This window comes from Ceratotherium simum, chromosome 22 (assembly GCF_057802395.1).
Source record: "Ceratotherium simum simum isolate JZ-2026a chromosome 22, ASM5780239v1, whole genome shotgun sequence".
Lineage (NCBI taxonomy): Eukaryota > Metazoa > Chordata > Mammalia > Perissodactyla > Rhinocerotidae > Ceratotherium > Ceratotherium simum.
Genome location: NC_141921.1, coordinates 42,650,421 through 42,662,052, shown reverse-complemented (window position 1 = coordinate 42,662,052; position 11,632 = coordinate 42,650,421). Strand labels below are relative to the sequence as shown.

The 11,632-nt window shown below is 56.4% G+C and overlaps 1 protein-coding gene across 1 annotated transcript in view; it reads right to left on the bottom strand.

Annotated features, from left to right (window-relative positions):
• Window positions 1-11,285: 11,285 nt before the first annotated feature.
• Window positions 11,286-11,632, bottom strand: part of CIROZ (ciliated left-right organizer protein containing ZP-N domains) — an 85,255-nt gene continuing 84,908 nt past the window's right edge. Inside the window, 1 exon segment of the mRNA XM_087445764.1 lies at window positions 11,286-11,387. Within this exon segment, the coding sequence (XP_087301890.1) occupies window positions 11,286-11,387 (102 nt within the window).

Here is an 11,632-nt window from a genome sequence, read left to right as displayed (position 1 = left end):
CAGCCTGGGGGAGGTAGAGGAGGAGGCGGGCCAGGCCCCTTTGCAGCCACGCGCACCGTGGCCTCCACTCGACCCCTTTAAGACAGCCCGGGCGGCTTCCCTTTGCTTGTTGAAACTGTTCAGTTTTCGGACAGGACAGAGGAGGGGGGCGGGGGGGGGGAGGTCACACCTGTTGTGGAACTTGAGAGAAGGCTTATTTATAAATGTTCAGGGCTCGGGATTCTTGTGGAGCTGATGTCCGGAGGGGAAGGTCACCAAAATGCTTGTTTATAAAAGCAACAGCAACTGGGAACACCATAAACGGGCTAAACGATGAAATTAACAAGCTACCCGAGGCGGGGCATGGCGGGGCACGGCAGGGCCTCCGCTGGCCGGGGCGCCGCTGCTGGGCAGAGCCCCAGGCCTGCCTCCAAGCCAGGTCCCTCCCCTGCCCCAGCCATCCTGCCTGCCCCCCAAGGCCCCGCCTGGCCCCAGTGCTACCCCCACCCCATGCCTGCCCTTGCCCCATCACCACCCGGGGACACATGGCCCAGGCAGCAGCTCCTCCAGAGCACAGTCCTTGCTATGCCACTCCGGAAAGGGCTGTTCCTTCACCACCCCAAGGCGGGCACTTCTGGGCCCCCACCTCCCCAAGCCCACCAAATGTGCCACATTGGTGCCAAGTTGGGAGTGGGTTTTTTTGTCTCATTGAGGCCGGACGCGGCCCTCCAGCCTGCCCCCGCCCTGCCCTGGGGGCCTGGGGACCCCCTGGAAGTGGCAGAGGGCGGTCATTTCCCCCATGCTCACCCCCTCCTGGGACTGTCTGTCCAATTCCCAGTTTCAGGAAAGCTGTGTTTTCCTTGGGTGACTGATGGCTGAACAGGTGGCTTCTGGGTTAGAGAGTGTCAAGTGAACAGCAGCCGGGAGAAGTGGCCCTTTTACGGCTCACTTTCGCTGCTCGCCCGGTCCTTGGCTGCTGACAGCTCAGTGGCCTCCCCCAGCGAGGACGTGTGTCAGGCCGCCCACTCATCCCGGCCCTGCAGCCCACCAGCCAGGGCATCTGCACACAGAATCCTCACCAAGGGGGCGAGGGGACAGCTGAGGGAGAAACTGAGCCCTGCCCTCCTGTGCACCATCACACACTTACACGCATGCACACAACGCACATGTGATCACAGACACTCGGGAACAGTCACATGAGGAGGATACGCTTTCTCTTGGATGCAAAACACCTGCCCCTACCTCCCAATTTTCCACTGAATTCAGCAAGCGTTGGCTGAACTGCCCCGTGCCTAGCAGTGTGCTCAGACGGTCCTAGACCCTCACACGCTGACACACCAGGCCAACACTGACACATCGGGCCGACGCTTGCTCCATCTCCCAGTCTGCCTTGCACACACGCACAGGCTCCCCGCTGGCCTCTCCGGCTCTTTGCCTCAGTATCCCTCAGTGTGCGTCTCCATCTCTGAGTGACTACTAATCTCTCTCTCCTTCCTCCTCTCTTTTCTCTCCATTGTCTTTCAAGAGTCTCTCTGTCTCTGTATCTGTTTCCCTCACTCTCTCTTTCCCTCTCTATCTTTTTCTAGATAGATCTGTCTGTTTCTGTCTTTCTCTCTTTCCCTCTCTCCTCGCTCTGTCTCTATGTCTAGCTCTCTGTCTCTCCCCACTCCCTCAGGCTCTCTGCATCTCTCCAGGCTCGCTCTCTGTCAAAGAGCCCCTATCCTTCCAGCACACGGCCTCCGTAAACTGGAAAGCCCATCCTCCAGCGTCATCGTCGTCAGATCTATTTTCTCCCTCAGCCTCACTACTCAAAATTTCTGATAGGAGCTCTGCTTCAGCCTGGGCCATGCTGAAGCGGGCAGCTCTCTGGGGTCACTAGTGTCCTCATGGCCCCAGCCCAGGGGCACAGGCTGGCCTGGCTCAGATACCTCTTGGCAGGAGCTAGAAGTGGGCTGCCAGCCTCTCGTGGCTCTTGAGTGCCGGAGCTGGTGAAGCCCTGGTCCTGAGATCTGGGTGGCCTGGCACCCAAGGGACCGTGGCAGTGGGACTGGGGCTGTGGGTAGGGGCACTGCCAAAGTTTCTTCGTTGTCATCCTTGGCCACTATAATGAACTCCCCAGGAGTGTCTGGCACCCTGTGAAACCTGTTTAGAATGTGGGGCTCCGGCTCTCCATTCAAGGGCTGCAGCCTCCGGGGAAGGGATGTCAGCCTCTGTTCAGACCCTGAGGAGGGATGGCTGAGCTGCTCTGGGGAAGCTTCAGCCCCAGGGTCCAGGGGGAGAAGGCTACCGGGAGATAAGGGGCCCCAGACACCTTGAGTAGCCTGGGACAGGCAGAGAGGGAAGATCCTGGGAGGGGACACTGAGGGAACCCCTCCTGGAAAGGGCCCTCCACCCCACCCCCACGCCCAGAGGGCATCCCGGCTCTCCATCTGCCCCTCTCACCAGCTCCTGAATCCACAGGGAGGCAGGAAAGTTCCAATCCAGTGACAGAATGGGAACGGGACCCTGGGCAGGGCAGGGCTTGCTCCTGAGGCCCAAGACGGAGGTAAGCTGGGTCCTAGAGACCCCCCCCCCAATCCCCATCCACATGTCCTTTGCCTCCCACCTTTCTGCACGAGCCTCATTCAATTACTGGTTCATTCAGCAAATATTCATTGAGCACCCACCATGTGCCAGGCGCTGTTCCAGGACCCTGATAAACCCATGGTCTAGACAGAAGGGGAGACAATAAACAAGACAAATGTTTAGTTACAGACTGGGATAAACTCGGTGAAGGAGGAGATTAACAGGGAGACTCCTTGGAGGGGAGGTGGCAGAAGGCCTCTCTGAGGAGGTGACATTTCAGCCTCAAGACTCTCCTTCCGTCCTGGAAGCACCTCCCCTCCAGGTAGGAAGCCAGGAGTACTCTCTACCTCATCACAGACTGTGGACAGACCCACAGAGGATTAATAGTTACAAAAACTTCAGGAATAAGTTCACTTGTTGAAGACCTACCTGTACCAAGCAGCTCTGTGTATTCTTTCTTTTAATATATAGAACAACCTAGAAGTAGATACTAGTAAAATAAGACTTTCAAAGATGAGGAAACTGAGGCTCAGAGAGGTTAAGTGGCTTGTTTAATGTCACACAGCTTGTGGGAGGCAGAAGTAGGATTTGTGTGACCCCTGCCTCCCCTACATCCATTTTTCCAGATTCTCCTTCTCTTGGGAGCCATCTCTGGTCCCAGGAAAGAGGGGAGCAGTCTGCGCCCTGGCGGAGCAGGAGAAGTTGGGGGAAGAAGAGGGTTCTGTCCCCTTTCCAGGGCATCTGTCCACGGTCAAGCCCTCTAGACTGGAATCCTCACTCCTCTCATCTTCTCCTCTACTGTGGACCATGGACTCCACAGTCCTCCAGATGCTCCCAGCTGGCTCGTGACTCCAGCCGTCACCCCAGCCCAGGCCCCCACCCCACAGGCACTCCGGGCAGAGAGGCCCCATCTCAGTGCCTCAGCTGTCATTGTCTTCTCCAGACAACCATTAGCATATGTGCAAAGCAATTACCCTTCAGCTCTCCTGGCCCTGGGCTGACATGGAGGTCCCATCCTCAGTGATTTGGGGGAAAGGGGGGTTATTACAATTCACAAAACCTTAAATTAAAAATGAATAAGGGAAGCGTCGCGTGCCACTTCTGAAAGGCTGCCAGCCCAGGCTGGGGTGGGTGACGGGTGTATTATACTCCACGTCGATGGAGCAACTGATGGATGTGCAGATGCTGGTGAAGACGGGAGTCCGGCAGGTACCTGCCCATGGCATGGGCCCGCGCATGCCCAGAGTCTCACCAGCTGGGTGTGGATAGTCAGACCCCAACTATCCCCTTATAGCTGTGGGATTTGCAAAAGCAGACGTGGGACTTGATTTAGGTGGAGTGGGGAGGGGGAGTGTGATCAGAGTCTTCCTGGGACAGCTGAAGTAGAGCCTGAGGGTTGAAGAGAAGTTAGCAGGTGGAGTGGGCAGGGCAGTGGTCCAGGCAGAGGGACCAGCTTGTGCCAATGCCCTGTGGTGGAAGGACCACGGCACAGGTAAAGAACCAGAAAGGCTGAGGAGACCAGACAAAGCTGGAGAGGAGGGGGTGACCCTGGGGAAGTCAGCAGGGACCACTCCCTGATGAGCATTCTTGGCCAGCACATGGATTTGGGATTTGATGCTAGGAGTCCGGAAGAAGTGTACAAAGTAACCAAGCTGCGTTTAAACAGCGTCTCTCTGGCCACAGTGCACAGAGCAGACTGCAGTTGGCTGGGGGCTTTGGGGACACTCCAGGAGGCCCCCACAGTGCTCTAGGAGAGAAATGGTGGCGACTTGAACTAGACAGACGGGGACGATGGAGAGAAGTGGACGGCCTTAAGAGAATCTTGCAGAAGGATGGGATTAGTCGTGGTGCTGGTGGGGATGAGGGAAAGCGTGGTGGCAGGGGCACGTGCGGGATCTGGGGCACGTGCAGCTTGGGGAACTTGGATGGGGAAGTGAGGTGGGGGCAGGTTTGAGGGTGGAGAGAAAGAAGAGGCCCAGGTTTGGATATAAATGTCACAACCTTCCTGAGCCTCAGTTTCTTCAGTCCATAAAGCGCTATGGGATGCCTGGCCCCCAGGCAGGAAGGTCGGAGCTGAGTGAACTAACAGGTGTGGGAGTCCCGGGGGTGGGCCGGGGGCATGAGGTACACAGAAACCACCGTGAAGGTGCCAGGTGCTCTCACGCCACTTGTCCAGGTGGGGCTGATGGAGATGACTCGGGAGGGGCAGGGAGCGGGCAGCACCCCCCACCTGCACACAGAGCTGCAGGGAAGAGCCCTCGGCTCAGTTCCGCTGCTCCCCAGCTGTGCCTCAGTGGGCTGGTCCCTTTCCTTAAGATGGCCTCCTAGCTCTGGTGCCCTTGGAAAAGAACAAGGCCCATGGCCCACCCCAGGAAAGGGGTGCCTCAGCCCAGGCTCAGGGGCTCTCTGGGGAAGGTCGGATCCGTCCTGCCCACCCCTGCATGGCTGAGCACCAAGGTGCCGCACACCAACTGAGCAGCACAAAGCCGTGCTTTCTCCTTCTCTGTCAGAGCTTGTGGTTGAAGGTGGGGGTCCTGAGGCCCTTTCCCTTCCAGTCCCACCCCTCTCCTGTACCTCGGGCGGGGCCCAGTGCCTCCCACAGCTCTGGGGTCCTGTGCCCTCCAGGTTTCCTCCCTCCTTGCACGCGCCTCCCAGTGCCTGCCAGGCTTGCCTCTCGGCGGAGGCTGAGCAGGGAGGAGCAGCAGCTCCAAGGTCAGTGGGGCCGAGCTCACGGTCAGGGGAAAGCGGGGCTGAGAAACGCCCCTCACCCACACCGGGGCAGGGGGCAGGGAGGGCTCCATCCGAAGCCCGGTGACCCTGGGCTGCAGGGGAGTGGGGGGAGGAAGGAGTGAGCAGCCCCCTTCCCCCAGCCAGGAGCCCTGGGCCGCTGCTGCTCGTATATCTGTCCCTGGATAATGTATATCCAGCTTATGGAAAATATTCATAACGCTCCTTACACCAAACTGGCCCCCTTCCATAGTGCGTGATCTAAAATTAAATCCATTTCAAATATACAGTAGATCGAGTCAAGCTAATATAAATGAAACGTGATTAATAGGCAGAACGCTGTCCTCCTTCTCAGGGACGAGGAGGCAGGGCTGGGGCCACTCTGCCTCTCCCTCCCCACAGCCACCAGACCCCCCAAGGCCTCCGAGCCCCTGTCCTCATCCCAAACTCCCCTCCCCCGAACCTGAAATGTGGACCAACCTTGGAATTTGCCCAAGCAGTGCCAGGCCATTAGAGTAGAGCGGCTAAGAGAGTGGACTTTGCTGTTGGGAGAGAGCTGAGACCTTGAGCACGTGATTCCGCCTCTGAGCCTCAGTTTTCTGATCTATACAATGGGATATTAACACTCCCTGCCTCCTAAGCTTGTTGTGAGTGTTAAGTGAGATGATAACGCAGGTAAAGCACCCTGATTAAGATAGTGAGCATTGTTATGCTGCCCCCCAAGGTCTGCTCCCTTGGCCTCCAAAGAGAGTCAGGATCTGCAGCCCCCGCCCCCCTGCCCCCCGATCAGCCACAGAACGAGGGCCAGCCAGAATTCCTGCCATTGCAGGGATACGCTGGGTGGGTTATTTTTAGTTCGTTGGCAAGTGACTGTTACTGACCAAATGTTCCCACCACAGGGGACAGACTCTGCTAAGAGGACACGTGTGCTGAACGCAGGGCGGGGAGGGGTGTTTACGGCCTGTCCCCAGGGGCTCCACGGGTGTCCCTTTTGCACACACATTTGGACCCAGGTTCCACAGCCATTGGCGGAGAGGGGAGCAGAAGGGCCAGGGTGGATCCGGGAAGCAGGCTCGCCTGGCCTTTCTCTCCTGCCCAACTGGGCACGTGGGTGCCTGGCACTAAGGACGCTCCTCAGTGTGGAACGAGAAACACTGTCACCCTCGGAGAGCAGTGCACCTCCCAGCCCATTGGCCAGCACTGCATGTTCCTCCCTTTAGGAAAGACCTGGGCTTCCACTGGCTGAGTGTGTGTGCACACGCGTGTGCCTTCTGGTCATTGCTCCAGGTACAGTATGCCCCTTCCTACCCACCTGGACCCCCACACTCAGTATTCCAGGGTCTTTCAGCCTCACACCGTAATCCGCATTGCAGGTGATCTTCTGAACTTCCTGGTGTACTTGCCCCGATCGGGGAACCCGGCCTTTTGTGCAAGCCCCCGAGAGTCCCGGGATGTCTTCATCCCCCCATCACTGGGCGCTATTCCTTTCTCCTTCTCCCCAAGGGGTGGGAAGGGGCGAGCCCCACAGGGTGGGAGGGGGTGCTGTTGGCTTTTTCCCGTCATTGGTCATTTGCTGCCTGCTTCACCAGGCATGTTTTGAGCATGTTTGCATAACGTGGATGCGGGCTGCAATTCCGTGATGAATTCTATGAATACTAATCCGCTACTACCCTTGACCTTGGGGTCACCGAAAGATCAAAACCAAACCATTTAATATTTTCCTTTTGCAGATCAATAGAAGCATAAATTCCGCCTCAATGACAAGTATAATTTCAAACAGATCTATAGAAGGCATGCATGCATTTCCAGCCGGAGACACTCGCTGCCTGCTTCTCTTTTTGGGGAGCAGACGAGGAGTTTCTTGCCTTTTCTACCATTGAATTTCTTTTTGCCTTTTTTTATGGCTCTGAAATGCTATTTTCAGCAGCTGCTGTCATATAAATATCTCTTGTTTTTCTTCTCCTCTTTCCCTCCTGGTGAAAAGGGCAGGGGACCTATTGAAAATTCCGCTTTATCTCTTTCAGTTGGGTTCAAGTACAGGTCGAATAATCGATCCCTCCTCCTTTTCTTTTTAAAGTTTCCTGTCGTTCTTTTGGCCGGATCAGCAGCGGAGAGAAATCAGAGGGCAGCTCTCTTTATGCAGATCCCCTCGGCGTGTCTGTGTGGCTGTGTTTGTGTGTGTGTTTGCGTGTGCATGCGTGTGATCTGCGATTGGGTGGGGGGTAGGACTGCGTGTGCATGTGTACCTTTGGGCACATGACAGTAAACGTTCATTCTAGTTCAAACTCTCACCCAGAACTCAAGGAGGGAGGAAACAGAAAATCATCAAAGAGAAAAAGTTAACGGCTGCAGAGGGCGTTGTTAACCCTTGCAGTGCCCAGGCAGAGCTGGGGGGCCATGGGGAATGTCTCCCAGCTGGCTTTCCACACTGCAGCTCCACGGACACCATGCCAAAACGTCTGAGTCTTTTTATGACTACAACTCCGAGAAGGGAAAAAAGATGCAAAAAGAAGAGGGGGAAAAAAAAACAAACAGGAGGCGGAGGAGAGAAAAGCAAAAGAAAAGAGAAAGAGAATTAAACCATTAATCTGCCTGGATTTTCCACTTCACAGAGTAATCAGTTTGGAAGTGACTGAAATAAAGTGGAATGTACGACTGCCACCGCCTCCTCCCTCTAGTCCACATTTCTTATTTACAGAAAAACGGGGAGCCAGGGAGGCGGCCTCCCTGTCCCCCACAAAGGCCCCCAGTGTCCGCTCCAGAGGAGGACAAGGACCCCAGCCCTCAGCCACAGCTGCCCGATGACTCGACACCCGGGTGACGGCTGCCCTGAGCTGGAGGTGCAAAGCCAAGATGATTTAATTTATAGAAAGGACAAGGATGTCGTGTAGCAGATTTAATCATTGGAGAGTTTAAAAAAAAATAAGGACCGGGCTAATGTCATAATTTACATTTCAGGATAATAAAGAGAGAAAGACAGACAAGGAAGGGCCCTAGCCTGCAAGAGCGAGTGAGGAGGGGAGGCCGACCAGGGGGCCGAGGGAGCCCAATAGATTTGCCTGAAACACCAATAAATTTAAAAACAAACCCAGAAAGCTAAAGACAGCCCCTGGAAAGTGCTGGGAAAATGGACCATCGATTTTAGACTTGATCTGCATTTTGTATTTTAATAATGCTCTCTCTGTCTTTCCTTTTCTCTCTCTCCCTCTCTTACTCCCTCTCTCTCTTTTGCAAAATATAAAAGCTGATCTGATAAATATTAATTTGAACCATCATAATGTATTTGAAAATTCCAGCTAAAATGTCACCACATGGAACATTAATGTAATATTTCAAGGCCCTGAGAGCAATACTCATATTGATTGCATTTATTTCACTCTAGGGAGGAGAGATAATTCTTCAATGTGGGACACATCTGGGAGCCAAGGAGGCAGGGACTGAGGGGAAAAATGCGAAATTATATATGGTCATAAAAAATACAAAACAGAAAATCCTCCCCAAAACTCCCCTCTCCCATGGCGCCCCACACCCAAACTCGGCTCTTTAATTTCCCAGCATAACGTGGGGCAGGGGGAGGCAGAAGCTCATGTGCCTTTGGGCAAAAGGCAAAAGCTCGTGTGTGTTCCTCTGGGGCGGTGGTTGCAGGATTCCGCTGCCTCTCCCTGGGCCCCTCTGTGTGGGCCCTGCCTCCGGGGCATTTGCTGCCTCCTGGGAAGGCATCAGGGCCCAGCTGGGGACGGACAGACAGACAGAGGGCCTGGCCCAGCTGGGCCCCCCCTGAGCTGCTGAGTGAAAGTTTGTGAATGCACAAGAGCTGTGGGGTCCTGGGAAGGGGGAGAGAAGAGGAGAAGAGAGGAGGGGAAGAGAGAGGAGGGCGGGGGGTCGGGGAGACAGAGAGAAAGGAAAGAAAGAAAGAAAACAAGACAGAGAAAGGAAAGGAGAGAGACGGAGAGAGGAGACAAGGAATGAGCGAGGGAAGGAGGAAGGAAGGAACAGTGAGCGAGGAGGGGAGAGGCCAAGGGGAGCCGAGGGGGGGCGTGGGCCGTCTGGAGTCCCAGCTCCTCTCACCGTCATTAAGGATATTGATGTGCTCAGGCGTCAACGAGTCTTTGCACAAGTGAAAGGAAATCCGATGCTGGTGATGACCCGGAGCCCACGCCCTCCATGCCCCCTGCTCGCCCCAGCCGAGACCTGGGAGCCCACCAGGAGGTGGGGGGATGGTCCCCTCGAGGACTGAGACGGCCAGGCTTCGAGACCCCAAGCTTCCCCAGCCCAGGGCCCGTGCAGGGGTGGGGAGGGGGCACCTGGAACCTGCTCCTTTCAACACCAATGCCCACGCTCCAGGGCTGGCTGCCTGGCCTCCTGGCCTCCTGGCCTCCTGGCCTCCTGGCCTGCTGCCTCGGCCTCTGCTGCTACCTGCAGCCCAGAGGAAGGCTGAGTGGGGACCTCATCCTGACTGAGCACTCAGCCCAAATTAGAGCCTCACCCTCCTCCTTGCTTCTTGTGGGGGGTGTGTTTGGGGGGAGCTGACCTTTACAGCACCCCTAGAAGGTGGGGGGGAGGGGCAAGGAGAGACCCCAGAGGCCCAGGAACTGGCCAACCTCAGGCTCATCCTTACCATTCTTTAGGTCTCTACACAAATGCCACCTTCTTACAGAAGCCCTCCCTGACCACCTAAACAGCCCCCAACGCACACTCCCTGTCACACTTCTGTGTTTTACTTTATGCAGAACACTTGTCACTGTCTGGAAGTATCCTAATTATGCGTTCACGTGCTTATCTGTCTCCCCCCACTTGGAGATTAAGTTTTGTACGGATAGGGACCGTAACCTTGTTCACCATTATACCCCCTACCCTCGCACTCAGCAGATGCTCCCTGTGTTGGCTGACTTGATGGAAGGAAGGACGGATGGAAGATGGACGGACGGACGGATGGATGGATGGATGCTAAAAGCGCTACCTTTACGCTAAAGCACCCCGGCCCCCGCCTGAGCCCCCTTTGGGCCGTGTGACCCAGCATTGCCCCCACCCCCGGACCCCTCCCAGCCCCGCTCCCGCTGCCGCTCGCCGCCCGCCGCCGCCGCCAAGGCTGCGCACCCCCGCCTCCCCTGAGCTGTCACTCGCGGAGCTGCCACAATATTGTGAAGGCTCCGCGCTCCCGCTCCTCGGCGCAGCCCGCAGCCCGCGCGGGGAAAGCGAGGGAGGCGGCGGGCGGGCGGCTCGGCGATGAATAATGCATGACCAAGGCGCCCCCTACCGGCGGCCGCGGGCTCCGCGGGGACATGGCCGCGCCGTGCCCCGGACCTAGCGGTGACCAGGCGGACACTGCAGGTGTCCCTTCCCCGCCAAGGGCTGCCCGGGGTGGGGGTGGGGGGGCGATCTTCCTGCCCCTGTCCACGTTCCGCATCCCAGACGCCCAGTCCTTGCCCTCCCCGGGTCGTCCTCCCCCCTCCAAGTTTGGGGGGCAGCCTCCACCCACCCCAAAACTGAGGACAGAGTTTGGGCAAGTGGCAGACGCTGCACAGAGCCTGGAGCAGGTCCCGGGGTACGAGTGGAGTAGGGAACCCCACTCCCTCTCACCCCAGCGCTTCTGCACCACGACTCGGGCTGGGCCAGGAGCGCAGCCTCAGGGAAGGGCCAGCTGGGAAGCCGGAGAGAGCAGAAAACATGAATTAATTCGTTTATAAAAATTATTGCAACTTATTTGGTGACATTTTTGTCTCTATAGCTCGTGGTAAATATCTAAATATATAATTATCTGATTAAGTTAATGCTATCAAAAAAATTAGTGCAAACAATTTCACAGTGTTTCCAAGGTTCTGTAAAACATTGAGATACTTTTTTTTAAGTTAAAATTCAGGCAAGCACACTATGTCTATGTGGATATCTGCCATTTTAGAATAAGAGTCCTAGACACGTCTTCCTGGGGGCTCCTTCCTGGGAGGAGGGGACCTGCTTGGCTGCCCTCCACCTGGAGATGCCAGGTGGCAGAGGACAGTGGTCAAGGGTGGTAGTCAAGAGCAGGCCCCCACCAGGCCTGGAGTGCCCCCAACACGGCTGTGATCTCTGGCGATCCACTGCCATGATCGCCCGTTCTCCAGGCCCACCACCTCCTCCTAACAAGCAGGTAACGAGAAGAGGAGCAGAGGTCTCTGCTGAGCTTCCAAGTTCCCAACCGTGCAGGCCTCTGGGGAGCTGGGCCTCATGGCCTCTCCTCATTGAGAACAGATTCTATTGACACCCCTCCCCACTCCCCCAGTCATTCCTGCTGTCGCCTGACCCACTGCCCGGCCTTAATAAGCCAGAAGGGAGGGGCAGCCATCCCAGAGCCCGGAACCTTGGGCCCCTGGGAAACATCTCC